Below are 15,955 nucleotides of genomic sequence, written 5' to 3' on the forward strand. Positions count from 1 at the left end.
ACGAGAGCACACTTTGGCGCAGATGCACTCTTATATTGACTAAACTGACCTTGACCACCTCCTCTCCGTCGATGATTTTAAGTTTCTCCAGGTTTTCTCGGAGGAGTTCAGGTCGAGTCCTCCACTTGAGGAGTCCCAACAGCCCAACTGAAGAGAGGAGATACACAAGCGTATTTTCTGTTAAGGGACTTGCATCCAGGGTGTTTTTGTTTTTTTTCTCCACTCAGGAGTGGAGAAAAAAACAAGATGGTTGGTCAATAACGTGTGTGTACATTATGTAACAAAAAAAAAAAAAACATGACTGTTCTTCTCAATGTTCTTGTTCTTCTTGGTATGCCATTATGAACCCCTTATGTGATGCTCTCATAGTTGCTATAAATAAGTCTCTATTCATGACACTCCATTTCAGCATAAAAGCACCTAAATATATTAGAGTTTGAAGAAAATAAAAAGAGAGGGAGGTGGGGAGGGCACCCCATTAAGGTTCCCAGCATCATGATAAGAACTAGCTAGAGTCTGTTTTCCATTTTCTTTACAATGAGTTTTAAGATTTACAGCAATATTTCTGCTTCTTTTCAGCCTATTGAATAGTGAGAGCAACAAAATTATATCATTAGATTATGCATATTGTTAATGAAGCACAAACTACTAACAGAGCAGCATTTATATTTTGAATGACAATGCTTTGTTTTCTCCGTCTGAATTAATAAATCATCTTGAATTAAATGCATATTCAAATAAATACTTCCATACCATAATTCCCTCCGTAAACAGGATTGAGCAGTTAAATGTGTACTTTCCAAATCCTCTCAATTCAAAATTAAACAAAGCAATCTGTCAAATGATGGTTGGGAGAATTTTTAACTCGACATTTTAAAGCATTGTTTCTGTCACTAATTCGGCTTTAGTTTGACATGGTGCAGATTTCCACGTCTCTGCAGGGCCGCCAGCTTAAAGCGCACTGCCATCCCCGTCCAATCATTTCTGACTCACCAGGCCAGGCTACACATCTGCTGGGTGGCCCTTAACAACAATGCGTGAATGCCTGCCTGACAGAGACAGAGAGGGACTGAAGGGGACAGAGACAGAGACATACACCCACACAGTGTGTGTGTGTGTGTGTGTGTGTGTGTGTGTGTTACAGGTGATTAATATGGCAGGATAATGTTCATTATAGTGATGGACTGTCTTCCTCAGTAGCAGCTGTTGCGCTGCACCTGTGTCTGATGCACCTCAGTGTCTGGAGTGTACGTGCATTTAGGCATCGCTACATGTTGATGTGCACCACTGTGTGTGCACCTCTTGCTCGTGCAGCTGACTGCATGAGTGTACAGGACAAAGTGATGACACTCCTCGGCAATAGAACCCATGCATAGTATATAAACAGCCCATCCTCCATCCTCTGCATACTTTCCTACAACTGTAACACCCAAACGTGTCCTTCAGGTAAAATTAATGTAATGAACAAATTCTTGGCATAACAGTAGTTGGCTTTCATACACGGGTCGTAATAGGAAGATTCTTATTTTTTTTTTCCCAAGCATTTAAGTCAAAGACTATATGCCACATTGGACCAGTAGATTTTCAGACATAAATATGCTTTCTGAGCAGTGGATTTGCCCTCTACCAATTTCACAGCCAACCGATGATTCATTGTCTTTGCCTGGCCTTATTATTCTGCTCAAAGAACATGTTAATTAATGTTTTCGATGTGTCAGGTTTAATTTGTACAACCCACCTCTTCATAACGTTTGCCCTGACCTTTCCTCTTCTGTGTGTGTGTGTATATATATATATGTGTGTGTGTGTGTGTGTGTGTGTGTATGTGTGTTCCTAAGTGAAAATGTTTTGCTCTGCCAAGTTTTGAGAGCAGCAGTGTCAGCATAACGACGTCTCAAAGACGTCCATGAAGAGTGAGGCGCCCGCTCTGCGCACACTTGCACCTACCGTTCTGAGTGAGTTTGGTGGAGCAGACCAGAGTGGAGATGCTGAAGCTGTCTCTGGAGCTGACTGACAGACCTCCACTCCCGGACACGCTGCTGGAGCTGCGACTCAGCGCTGCCATCTTGTGGGGGTCATGGCCATGGTGGTGGCGGCGGGTGGAGGGCAAAGATAAGTAGCAGTTTACGTCCTCCATGCGTTTGCTGTCTCCCTGAGAGGACAAAAGGACTGCTTATTGCAATTAAACTGTGTTACCAGTATTGCTACAACTCTGTTAATGACGGTGCAGATGTTCAGTCCCAGCTGCTCTACGACAAGAGTTATATTTCTTGTGTTTGCCCAAAATGTCTTGCTGTAAATATGGGTGCAGAAAACAAAGAGACACAGAGTTAAATTGATGTATCAGGCCAGACATCAAGGACAGATGACAAACAATGACTGACGTCACCTGTTCCACAGCTGTAAACCTTTGTGAAGGCGGGGGCCCATCTACTCTTGCCTCACTCAACTTTATGAAGCCATTTTTTAAAGCAGGGTCAGACCAGTTACAAAAACACTTGCCAAGACAACAAAAATTCTTTCCTACCATAATGTCCAAACCTTAACGCTTATCTTGAAGCTATAAATTATTTTAACAAATCAGAACTGAATACCCATGAATGCCACACAAATAAGCGGTGAGTGATTGGGAGCAAGAGATTGAAGTTAGGAGTGCCCGGAGATGGAGAGGAATGCAGGGATAACGAGAGATAATCGAGAACGAGGGCATAGGGGAACCATCCATTTGGTCTTTGAGTGAATCAAGAGTAATTAATCTTCATTGCATTTGGCATTTAATCAATAAGGGGATTCAATCTTAGCTCTGCCTCATTTAGCAGCAAATCTATTTGGCTTCATTCAACTTGTCCCTGCGACCATAATCTCCTGTCCAGACAGTCTAGGTTTCGGTCCCCTTTTATGATTGTTGCAAATAAACACTCTTCCTCTGGTCCTATATGTTTTATTGGCAGTCAATATTTGTAAAGACTATATGATATGCTGTCACTTTTAATCGACACACTATAAAACAAATTCAAAACCTGTAGTTCATCAATTCAAATTCAAATTGTTGATCTAATATGATGAAACTCTAATAAACTACTTGTCTATTTCTTAAAGCTTTAAGGGCTCATGTGGTATTCATTTACATCATAGTATTATTCTGTGAACCGCGGGATGAGAAAGATGGGACTTGGATGGCAATGAATAATTTACATATCTGTATTTAAATAAAACTGGTGTTCAGAGACATTGTTCCCCACTCATTCTCTGTTTGGTTTCCTTGTTCTTTGAAAGACACACTGGAGCGTGTCACAAGTCCATCTCTTTTCATTCTGCAAGCGAGTGTTTACTGGTCCTGACCTTGAAGACCACCAGATCATGGAGTCCGTCCTGTAGAACCGTGCCATCATCCTTCATCAGTCGCACAAAGGCCATAGCGAAGTTCTTTTCACTCTTGTCCTTGGCTGGAGATGAAATAGAAGAACGTGTACGACGAAGTCAGGAGAAGGAGGAGAGACACAGAGGAGGGAGGGCGAGGATTCAGAAATGAAAGGAAGAAAGCCACTCGTTTGTATAATCAAGGGTATGCAGTAATGACTTGGGTCGTTTTCCAAATTGGCTACAATCATTTGGTTCTTTCAGTGTCACATCGGGCTCCGGCACCACGAGGAGTGGAGTTAAAGAGTGTTATGAGGAAAGCGGATCATACTCACATTCCTGGGAAGAGCGGTGTCGGAACATAAATCTCAAGTGAATTTTGTGCATTTCTTCCAGAGGGACTGCCACCTGGAGGAGAGCTTATGTTAACAATGGAATGCAATAGTACAGATATTTCAAACGTACACAATACCTGTGAATCGATTTGTTTTTTTAGGGGAATACCGCAACAGAATGCAAATGGAATTTAACAAATAGAATTTTTAACAAACATGCACACACACCTTGAATGTCTCCATCCAGCGGGGCTGCTTGATTTGGTAATAGATGACAGACCTGTACTCATTGACCGCCTTATCCCCGGCTCCCTGACAGATGGAGTTCTGGGGAAAAGAAATATCCCAGAGAAAAAAATATATATGTCTGAGTGACTTTTGTGTGCATGATAAAATTCTAAATCTGTCTCCGTACTGATAACTTGGGTACCTGTCATCTTCCTGGGGCCAAGAAGCTGATCTCCATTCAAAAATTAAATTTCAATTTAATTACTGTACATATTTTAGGGATAATACTGTACAATGCAGAGTAAGCTGTTGCAATGTCACTGATAGTGTGTGTGTGTGCGTGCACACGCGTACGTGTCTTTGTGTGTGTGTCTAAGATGGATTTTCATTCAGGCCTGAAGCTGGCTCTCTCTATGAGAAGGTGAGTAAGTGCTTGACCAGTGCTGTGTTTGTTCACTGGCCCATCCCAAATTAATCTTCGAAAACACCACGCCTGCTTTTTACACCTGCACCGTCCACCTCGACCCTCACAAACCAGTCCCTGTTTATACACACCCCTGCCTAGTTTAAATACACACACCGGCCTCTTTTACGTCCTCTTTCCTCAGTCTGCTCACCTGTATGACCTTCCCCTCCTCATCACAGACCCACATGATGACCTCCACGTTTTTCTGTGTTGTCTTGTTGTATTTGTCGAAGTCGCCCCCTTGTAAGGTGAGGTAGATGTCATTGCGGACATCTCCCGGCATAATGATCTCTGGGAAGCCCAGTTTTCGGGCAACCACGGTGCTGCGGTCCACTAGGTGTGGGTATTCTTTTCGAATCTGAACGATGTCCCCTATCAGAGCCTTCATGGTGACCCACAGACCTGCAGGACGGGGTCACAGGAGAAGATATATTGATTAGAATTGCTTTGCAATAAAATAATTTCCGACAAAGCCTGAAGTGTGACTCTAACTCTGACATACAGCAACAAACGGGCAGGAGGGAGTTAATGTGAGAGCCTTACAGAACGTTGTGGGGCCAAATATGAATAATTTAAGAACATTTGTGTTCACAAATAGTGCCACTCCATTACTTAGTTTTTAGTCACCTTCCAGAGAAAACAGTTTTCATTTCTCTTGCAGGTAAGTAAATGCATATGAAAGTCAAATGACTGGGAAAAGGTTTTTCAAGGTCCCAACGCGCAAACTGAATTTAAAACATTTTAAGATGTTTTCAAACGCTGAAACATGACGCCTGAGGGTTGGACTTAATGCATGCGCCACTTTGTGTAAAAATGTTATGGGGAGGGGAAACATAATCCTAAAGTGAAGTAGAGCTGTGGAAATGTCTGCCAAGTGCTACAAACTCGACTGAAATCAATACAAAACTTATGTTGCCGATTTCAGAAAAAGATGTCAAACAGCGAATCAGAGAGGAAAGTGAAAAGATGGTGTTATTATTAAAACAGACAGATATTGGAACCTGAACAAATTGTCACAGCTTTTAGAGGAATTATGTTAAAAACACAAATCGTGGAAATACAATGGAAAATAAATTGGTGAACGTGAGTTGGAAAGTAAGGGACAGAGAGAAGCGAGGCAGGAAGAGAAATCCACAAAACATCTTGAAGTAAGAGATTAGAGGTGAGTAATGTGAAGAACAGGCAACTGATGGCCTCAGGTGTTCCTTCCATATCTGCTCGTCCGGGCGCTCCGTCCATATCTGGGTCACGCTCTCGGCTCTCAGGAGTGAGAGGAAGATAAAAACCTGAACGATATGACAGTGCAGTCCTACATGTATGTGACTCCATGTGGAACAAGACAGTGTCTCCCATACAGCTTGGCCAAGTCAGTCACAAACACAGAGTAGTGGGCAGTGAGGGGGGAAAAAAAATAAAAGGGCGAGCATAATGAAAACATTAGAGCAAAAGCAATCCATCAGTATAATGATCTTCATTCTGGCCTGCTGTGCAGAGGAAAAAGAGACAAGGACACACTGAGAAATGGAAATGTTTCAAAATGTGATTGCAGCATGCAAAGACCAGTGGGAGCCTTCAGCCCATACAGGACCTCTGACTTTTGCATGAGCTGTCACATGGAGGGGAAACATGAGCACAAAGCCTGGGAGTGTGAAAGCAGTACCTTGGCCGCCACTGTCTCCTCGAGATGCTGTCACTTTGTTCAGTAAGGTGTGGAGAAAGTCATTCTCAGCCACGACCCTGGAGTCAAACACACAAGCTCAAGTTGGAAAAAAAAAAATGCTAAAATGGTGTTAATGCTGAATTTTTCTTGCAAACAAAATTGCAGTTTGCTTCATTGATGAATGAATGTGGGAACAAAGTGTGTAGAGAATTAAAAGTGTGAGAAGTGTGGATGTGGTGGTGTCACGGGAGGAAAAAAATGGGACTTACGGGAAGAAAGGGATGAAATACTGCTTTTCCTCATCGCATTCGACCTTCCCTTTGATTAAATCACTGATGTCCATCACTGTCAAAGACAAAAAGCAAATGTGTCAAAAATAGTCCAATACAGTGATTTGAAATGTGGATTTTAATCAGGAAAACAAACAGCAGCTCCTAAAATAGGCCCCAAAACATTATCTGGTAGCTTCTTTTTGAGGTTACACGAGGATATGGACAACATTTTCTGAGCCAGTGGGAACAACTTTAGCGAAAAAGGGCAGAAATAAAGTATTGGATGGTCATCATCAATATTTTAGTTTTGTGCAAAGAATTGCAGTTGAACCGGGCACTTTCTTGGTGTAAATATGAGTTTTAATACTTCCAGGGGCAGACGGATCAGACCAAAATTAGCCTGACCTTTACAGAAAAAAAAGTTTAAAAAAAACAACTGACGAGGCCATTAAAAGTCATTGCTGCGAGCCAAACCGGTGAATTTTAGTAAAATGGAGAAAGACACAATAGCCTTCTCTGTCAAAACTTATATCAAGGCTTTCAGAAACAAGGTAAAGGCGCTCTGGGAGTTTTCTTACACACATACAAAGTCCCTGTTTACATATTCTAAGGACACACGCCGTGTGTCCTTGAGGGCTAATGATGACGCTGAATGCATTTTCTCCCTCATGAAGCATTAACACAGCCAGCATTTCATCAAAGTAACGAATCCGCATTATTCGATTCTCAAGCTTGCCATCTTCTTCACCCTCACTGGAGCATTTGTTAGTTTCCTAACGTGTGGATCAGTGGAGCGTGAAGCCATCTGGTGGAACATGTGTGGCGCCACAAAAAATAAATAAATGCTTACTTGCATTTGTGTACATGTGGGCACACATCCAACTCCTAAAAATACAGCTTAGAGTAATGAGTAATCAAAAACTCAGAAAGGAACCTTTAGTAATGATATAATAGGAAAACAAAATGTTTTTTAAATGGGTTTTTTTTTTCTTTTTTTTTGGACTTGCACAGTACACTTGGTTAGTATTTAAACTCCATGCCTTTCCTGCTGGGATTCAAACCAGGAGGCCTCCATGCAACATGCCATCACGGAGTAGTTCATCAATACTATATTACTTATCTGTAATCAAGGTGGACAATGTTGGAAATGAGGACAGGACATTTAGTTCGTACTCTTATGTCTGTATGTGACGTACTCAATACTCTGCATCACTCGACCACCAGAATGTTAATAAGAAAAGAACAAAGCGACGGGCTCCTCCTGGTGTACCTGCCACTCCAAAAGGTCTCCTCAGGCCCTGAGTGAACTTCTTGTTGTTTGCCTCTTTCAAGTCCATCCTGCCCAATCTCACGATCTGACAGATCAGATAAATCTTCTCTCTGTTCAAGTCCTTGTTCCCCAGGTCCTGGTAGATACAGACGGGGGTCACAGTGAGAGAGAGAAGCACAGGGAGTGTGACTCAAACAAGTTGGGGAAGAAGTGAAGTGTGAGCCTTTCCAGAGCAGTTCTGGGAGTTATAAAAACAGCGCACCAGTGCCCTCCTGTGGTCACTTACTGTAAAGACAACCTTCAGGTTGTTCAGCATGTCGATCTCCTTGGGGAAACCTTTGCTGCCCCAACGAACCAAGTAGTTCTCACTGTATTAAAGTAAGTCATCAAAACACATGTGTTATACATTTAATATAACTATATAATCCAAAACCAATAATCATTGCAATATCGTCACATACAAACACAAACTGCAGCCACTATCAACTAATGACTATTCTATGCCAATACGTTCCTTTTTGCCAAAATAAAATACTGCAGCAACATTGTACACTGCAGCAAGAAAAAAAAAGAAAAAAAAACCCTGGCTGATATACAAGAACCCAGTTTGTGCAGTGTAAGGAAGTGACTTTAAATAATTTCATGGAGGCTCTGTTGTTTGATGCCATGTCCTGACAAGCACAGTGAACGACTAATGTCACCCTGTAGAGTTACAAAATTAAGTTGATTGAAGTGGTAAAAATGCAACCCCACTATTCCCACAGGCATTTTCCTGGCACACGAGTATGAGCGAGGCACTGACATAAGGATGAATAGAAAGATAGACAGAAAGGCAGACAAAGCAAATCTGTCGGTGGGTACAGTGGGCTGAATGAAAGCTGTAGACAAACTTCATACTTTCCTAAAAGCTGCTGCCACACAAGAAAAACCCTATAATCTGCTGGTTATTCCAGCATAGAGACAAACAGTCTGAAATGGATAGTACAAAAAATTTAAATAAAAGGCTAAAGATTTAAGAAATCAAATTGACGTGACATGAAGGTCAAAACAAAAGTCAAAAGAAGCTAATACATTATTATTATCATAATTATAATTATTGTTATTATTAAAAAAAATTAACACAAGATGATTGATTCAGGTCAATCGCAATGCTTCCAGTTGTACTGGCTGAGACATGGATACAGCCAGTATTACATTGAGTGGCAGGGCTTAACATCAACACTGTCAGGCCCCACATAGTGCTGCCAGTCAGTATCTGCTGCCCTATAATTTGTATTTTCTGTATAATTATTTTTGTCATACCATTGTTCTAACTTAGCGAGGCTCAACAAAGGAGGAGAGGAGAAAGAGAGGCATATAGACATGTAGAAATATTGTCTGTGTACGCTGCAGTACGTGTGCATACATGTTCAGGGACAGAGAAGTACGGAGGTCAGATTGTGATTTCAAGGTGATTTAGTGTTGTTTCAGAGAGATTATAAGTTCTATTCTCCTTTTCATAGTTGTTTTTCTGCCTATCAGTCCCTGGAGAGTCGACATAGTCACAAAATAAAGTGTAGAAAAGAGGAGATAATCAAAAGCTTGGACAAAAACGGAAGTTAAATCAGACACATTTCATATCTGACATGAAACTAGAGAGTTGGAAATCTCCCCATCCACCTGACATAACTAAACCTCCAATCTATTTGCAATCCCCACCATCTAAAACGTGTTCAGGGACTGAATCCAAAGAGAAGAGGAATGCATGACACCTGATGATGGTCTGTTTGATGGGATCGTAGAGGGACATGAAGAGCTCAGAGTCCTCCCCGATGCGACACACAAAGTTCCTGACGAAGACGTAGAGGCTGTGGGTGGGAGACGACTGGATACGAGCCGAGATCCCACTGTGGTCTGTCTGGATGTCAGACTGCAAGAGAGGATATTATTTCTTGCTGGATGACAATGGGCGAGGATTAACCGAGTACAATACCAACCAAAAGCGTTAATTTTTGGCAAAGATCAAATTAATCTGGTTGGCTGGTTTTGAAAGTTCATAACAAGTGGTAATTTATTCTGAAATGTGCCAGCTCCAGCCTGCAAGAAGAAAACTACAGTGGAGTAGTGTCGTATTACATTTATTCTCTTCCTACTGGTAAAGCAATGCTGAATAGTAATGCAAAAAGGCTCACAATGATATTGAAGTGCAGTTAAACATATTTTTATGAAAGTACATTTTTATCTGGGCCAGCTTTGAGACATAAGTGGTGAATTTTATGCGGCTCAAGTATTATTTAAACCATCCTTTTTAATTTGAGTAAAAATGTAGGTTACTTATTCTCAACATCGCCTCGCCACCTTGAGTTGAAAAGCCCAACATATAAATGGAGACAACATATAAATATTGTTGTGTCTTAGTTAACTGATTAAAAAAAAAAGATATTTTTCAGGTGAAAACCTAAAAAGTAAGTAAGTAAGTGTGCTTATTCCCTTAACAGTGCTCAAAAATGGACTTTATACCATTGGAAAACCGGTTTATTCCTTTTTATAATTGTAAGCAAAGTGCATTTGTGGGATGAGCAGCAGAGCCGAGTCATTACTATTCTTATATTCTATATAAAACGTCAGGTTCCTTATCGTCATCTGATTCAAGCCCTCCGAACACTTGTGGAATCGACTCGAAATTGTTATATTTGCAAATATATCTTGTCGTTTCAGACCTCAGTCATCCAATCCATCAGACACCACCAAACAATAGTCAACAGAAAAATAAAGATTTGGCAATTTTTTTTTATGTGCACATCCCACAAATTCAAATCTGCTGCTCATCCCACAAATGCATGTTTCTTACAAATGTTGCCCTATTTAAAAATGTAGTATTAATTCTTTCCAATATGTTTCTTTGTAAAGAAGCATTTTTTTACAAAAAAAAAAAAATCTATTAAATGAATTGTTTTCTATGTGTTGTGTGTAGTTTATATGAGCGCAGGCATTTCTCCATGAAGGTAATATAGATTCCCAAATGATCAGCTCCAAGCGGCATGTCGATATCAACTGACTGAAGCTGCTTCTGAGTAAAAGTTCTTAGTAAAGCGCTGAGAGACCAAAGCAGTGTCCAACGAGCCGATAAAACATGTCGGGGAAACAAATGGCACCACATCAATGTTTCATTAGAAACTTTTTCTGTCGGCCGCTCTCCATCCTTCCCTTCTCTCTTGTACCTGCTCCTCTTTGATGCGCTCATTGATCTTGGCAGTGGCTTCCTCATGAGCCCTGAAGAGACTGATGACACTGGCTCGCTCCGGGTCCAAGATATTTCCATTCTCGTCTCGAACCACCTGGTCCAGCTCCAGGATCCTGGAGGAAGAAGTGGCAGCATTGATCATTGGGAGGATTAATCGATACATACTGTAGTTAATGATATTGTTTGACAAAAGTCTGACTGGCAGACAGGATATAAACAATGAGCACGTGTCAGTACCGATTATATGCAGACTTACTTGTTGCCATAATCAATCTTGGAAGTAACTTTCTGCTTGAGCTCCTTGAATTCGTCACTCGGCAGGGTGCCAGACAGGAGCTGGGAGCGCCACTCCATCAGTTCCCACATCAACCTCTGGATCTGCTTCACACGCACCTCTTTATTGACCTGAGCAGGAAATTGTAGGTTGTTAAATAAACTGAAGAACCGCACATACAGCAACACAAACAGAGCATGGTGAGGTGGTTTATAAATACCACAAACAGCTGCTTCCATATGCTCCCCCACTCCCTCAACGTGGTGGTCACCTCCTTCACCAGAGGCATCTCTGCAGACATCACCACCTCGTCATTTCTGCAGTTCACAAAAATACACAAGCATGAGAAGGAAACTCATTCAAACACCTTATAAAAGCACTCTTCTTTTTTTTTTTTTTAACTCACCCTCGTTTCTCAATGAGGACCTCTTTCAGATGGATGAAGCTGACCGGGAAGACTCCCTGGTGATAAAGAAATGTAGAGGAAAAGTTTTCTCAATGTTCCACAAAACTAGAACAGACGTTCTACAGACTGACTGAAGTCAGCTGACTGCTATACAAAAGCATTGATTCCCCTTGAACTCTTTCACATTTTGTCTAAATACAACCACAAATGTAAACGTATTTTATTGGGATTACATTTGATAGACCAACACAATGTGCTGCATAATTATGAAAGGGAAGAAAAATGATAAATGATGCATGAAACTTGCCCGTTGAGCTTTGTTCCGAGTCAAAAAACCTCGGTACCACCCTGAAAGACAAACCAATCCAAACCCGGGTCAACTCACTATCGAGCAATAATCAAGGCAGGAAATAGGATTGCATGGTTTAGTGATAGCTATGTAGTATTTGTACACTTGAATATACCACATACTAATATTTACAATATACTTCTGTGAAATTTCTTTTAGAAAACACACACACACACACACACACACACACACACACACACACACACACACACACACACACACACACACACACACACACACACACACACACACAATGTAATGTGATTCCAATATTTAATGCCATAATGTTCTTACCATCGCAGACCTCCTGGATGTGGACTGTATCTCCCACTTCCAGGGAAAGTTGCTTTTCTCCTTGTCCAGCAAAGTTCCACTTCACTAAAGCAATATATAGTTAGTTATGCCATAATGAGGCATCATATCATAAGCACACAAAAAAGGTTATAAAATAGTAACACTTTGTATGAAGGCCTATTGTGTTATGCTTTAAGAGTGAATTCATGTGGCCTTATAATGTTCTATGCAACATGTTATAAATGTATATTAATAAATAACATATACAAAATCTAACCGAAGTTTATTATACTTTACTCAGGAAGTGCTGCCACTTATATATATACATATACACACATACATACTCTTTTTACTAAACTGATAACTAATTATATTTGCATTATGGATGGATGGATGGATGGATGGATGGATGGATGGATGGATGGATGGATGGATGGATGGATGGAAGGATTATTCTTATGTCTTATGGTAATATATTTTTCGTGATATGACCAACTAAAGGTAAAATAAGGAACAAATTGAGGATTTCAGCAAATTCTGAAAAAAGTTTTAAATTCACTGCCATTTCAAGTTTGTTTTTTTCTTGTAAACTCTAATAATTTAATCAAAATAATCATCAGTAGCAGTTTTGATAGCAGCACGTATTGCAGAAATAACAGTAATTGCACGGCAGAGAGAGAGAGAGAGAGAGAGAGAGTGGGCAGGACACTCATGGCAGTTCCTATAAACTCTATTTCTGCTACATTCCCTTTTTGTCTGCTGTTGCATGCAGATTTGGTCCATTTAATTTGTGTAAGAAATGTTTTAAACATTAGATATTTATAGCAGCTATAAAATGACAGCGAGAAAAGAAAGGGACTTTTATCACTGTGAGAAAAGCGGCAAATCATTTGTGGATTATTTTGTACATAACATTAATCTGACACTGCTCTGGAAACTAAACTAGAGTGACATGAGGTACAGAATCACTTTATTACATTGTCTGTATTATTTGACTTTTTTTAAACAAGCACTTTTTACACTACTGAACTAAACGGCTTTAAACGTGTGCCCTTCCTCCTCCCTTTACTTCCTGTGTTGTAGTCTGACACGGACCAGGAAGATATTTGCCCTAAATAAAATACATATTAAATGTGAGTATTGTTCCGAGATGAGGTCTGGTGTTGACCTTTTGTCAGTGTTAAGGTGTAAACAGTGTAAACACTGTAACTACAAAGGATAAGTACCATCTTCCATTGTCACCATTTATACTCTGCCACTTATATGCCACGAGTTGTTGAATGTAACTGAGGGAATCAGTGACAGCCGCAGATTTCAGGGTCTGTTTTGGGTTTTGTTTGGGGTTTTTTGCAGTCCATATGTATCACATGTGTCTCGTCACCAAATTTGTGATAGCACTGCATCTCCAGAGGCAACACTCGCCATTGTAAACCCCCGTCCACTCCAGAGTTCAATGAGAGGTTGTGATTGCATGGTTGATAATTTGCTTCCTGACCAAAATCAAACTTCAATTGAAAAAAAAAAAATATATATATATATATAAATTTCAAGGAACTTCGGGAGTAACTTATCTTGAAGCTTCAATATCCATTTACTGCATAATGTTTAATGCATAGAAACCAGCTGACAGGTTCTCTTTTTTCATCAGATGACAATTTCATCTCCCATTCAGTGGTAGCGATCATGAGTTTCAAAGCACTGAAGTTAAATGATGGATGTGATTATAAGCTTTGTTTCTCCGCGGGGATTAAAACTGATGTTTCGATCTTAACGTTGTTGGAGGCCTGTAGCACCTGCTCACATCCTGTTAGGCAGGAAGTGATGAGCTGCTGTGTGTTTGTTTTTTTCTTCTCATTTTGATTCATGGCACAGGCAGTTTGCAATGACACTGAAACAGCAAAGCAACATGCAGTCATGCACACAGACTCAAAGAAAAAATGCAAACAGCATGTTTGACGTACCAACTCCGTATCGCTCTGAGGACGTCCTCGTCCAAGGAGCCATGCCGGCATGTAGTTTTGAAGCCCACTTTTCCAGTGGCAGAATCTCGCTTTCTGACCTTAAATCTATTCTCTCTCCTCCCAACGTCTTACTTCTGTATTTTGACTCTAAATGAAAACTGTAAACCCACCCCCTTTGCCTCTCTTCCTCTTCTGTCTCTTCTCTCTTCCTGCCTTCAAGCGGTTAAGAGGAAGTGGGTGAGTATAGCAAGGTGGACTCCCACAGAGCCTGCAGACCTGTGCACAGTGTAAAACCTTCACTTTGTTCATATAAAACCAGTGTATATCTTTACTGGCTGTGCTAATAATGTAGAGACTAATAGTTGCGGTTCATTTTCTGAAGAGGATAAAAAGTGGCTTGATTGCTGAAGTGTTGTTGCTCCTGTACACATGCTGTAAAATAACATAGAAAGAAAAGGTACATGTGGTTTCTACTAAAAAAAAACAAAAGGGCCCAGTTTCACACAGATTTGATGCATCTTTATGAAATCAGTCAAACGTGAAAGATTTAAATCGATAGTCTGGCTGCTCACACTGGCATTCCTCACCGCTCACTGTAATCGTTTCCCTTTGAGCAGCACCACTGAAGCCTGCGACATCAAAAGTAATCAAAAGAGGATGAACCGTCAAAGGAAAGACTTGATGTTTGGTTCATTTATAGTTGATCTCAACTCACCTCTGTAACAGTTCACACACACACACACACACACACACACACACACACACACACACACACACACACACACACACACACACACACACACACACACACACACACACACACACACACACACACACACACACACACACACACACACACACACACACACACACACACACCATGGCATCCCCCTGAACCCTCTACAAACATTTAGTGACACATTTGATGTAGACTAGCAATTACTGTATGTGACAGTTGATGCTTTTGTTTCCATACCCGAGTTTAAACCTGTCCTAAAGAATGCAAATATCTCCTTTTACCTTTAAGCAGTTCTATTTCTTCTCTCCTCCAACATCATTAGCATTCTCCATCAATATATTCTCGCTTCAATTAGCCTTGAATGTGTTTAATTGTGGCCAAAGTATGAAAAGCAAAAAAAAAAAAATGCAGGGTTTTCTTTAATATAAATAATGTGTTCCTCTTGAAAATCCAGAAGGGGGTGCTACAGTTTTCACTTTTATCTCCTTTGCTTTCTAATTTACTGGCAATGGCCAGTGAAACTTATCAAGTCTTAATCTTATCAGGATACATCATATTCTAAAGTGATTACTGATCTTGATATGGCACTGTGGTCTACATCAAATGATTATTTTCATATTACAATGCTAATGGATTTCAACTTACCACTGCACACTGCCTGAACTAATGAATTTCATTCATTGATTGATTGATTGATTCATTTTTGTCAAACTAACGCTAGATTGGACAGGAACACAGGATATGAGGTGTCAAAGCGCCAACCAACTCTGTCTCCATTTAAAATAGGTCCCACATGGTGAACAAACAGTCAAGAGGCGCCGTCCGGCTCGCAGGTCTGACCATGTGCTCTTCGCCATGTTGAAATTATCAGAATATAGTCTGGAATCTGTGTCGTTATGGAAACACACCAGGAGACAGAGCTCATCAACATGCAGTAGATTTAACTCTGAGAGAAACCTAATCATTATGTATTGTCACATCGACATGGGAAAGGGAGTTTGAGTGTGGGAGCAGGAGAGGGTGAGAAAAGCAAAGCATATAACTGAGGAAAGAAAGGGAGAACAGCAGAACAATGAATCAGGGGAAAAGAACGATGAGCTACTACACATGGTGAGGGA

The 15,955-nt window shown here is 40.6% G+C and overlaps 1 protein-coding gene across 1 annotated transcript in view; it reads right to left on the reverse strand.

Moving 5' to 3' along the window:
* dock2 (dedicator of cytokinesis 2) overlaps positions 1-14,303 on the reverse strand; it is a 101,011-nt gene extending 86,708 nt beyond the window's left edge. The window contains exons 1-18 of the mRNA XM_080465242.1: positions 14,099-14,303; positions 12,138-12,221; positions 11,802-11,842; positions 11,495-11,550; positions 11,309-11,405; positions 11,071-11,219; positions 10,792-10,927; positions 9,343-9,500; positions 7,878-7,959; positions 7,592-7,727; positions 6,319-6,394; positions 6,050-6,126; positions 4,541-4,791; positions 3,924-4,022; positions 3,696-3,768; positions 3,343-3,446; positions 1,948-2,152; positions 50-147 (exon numbers count right to left, since the gene is read on the reverse strand). Coding sequence (XP_080321368.1) covers positions 50-147; positions 1,948-2,152; positions 3,343-3,446; positions 3,696-3,768; positions 3,924-4,022; positions 4,541-4,791; positions 6,050-6,126; positions 6,319-6,394; positions 7,592-7,727; positions 7,878-7,959; positions 9,343-9,500; positions 10,792-10,927; positions 11,071-11,219; positions 11,309-11,405; positions 11,495-11,550; positions 11,802-11,842; positions 12,138-12,221; positions 14,099-14,141 — 1,965 coding nt within the window. The 5' untranslated portion in view covers positions 14,142-14,303. The remainder of the gene's footprint in view (positions 1-49; positions 148-1,947; positions 2,153-3,342; positions 3,447-3,695; positions 3,769-3,923; positions 4,023-4,540; positions 4,792-6,049; positions 6,127-6,318; positions 6,395-7,591; positions 7,728-7,877; positions 7,960-9,342; positions 9,501-10,791; positions 10,928-11,070; positions 11,220-11,308; positions 11,406-11,494; positions 11,551-11,801; positions 11,843-12,137; positions 12,222-14,098) is intronic.
* Between the last annotated feature and the right edge of the window lie 1,652 nt (positions 14,304-15,955).

Source organism: Lipophrys pholis, assembly GCF_963383615.2.
Source record: "Lipophrys pholis genome assembly, chromosome: 6".
In the NCBI taxonomy this organism is placed as follows: Eukaryota; Metazoa; Chordata; class Actinopteri; order Blenniiformes; family Blenniidae; genus Lipophrys; species Lipophrys pholis.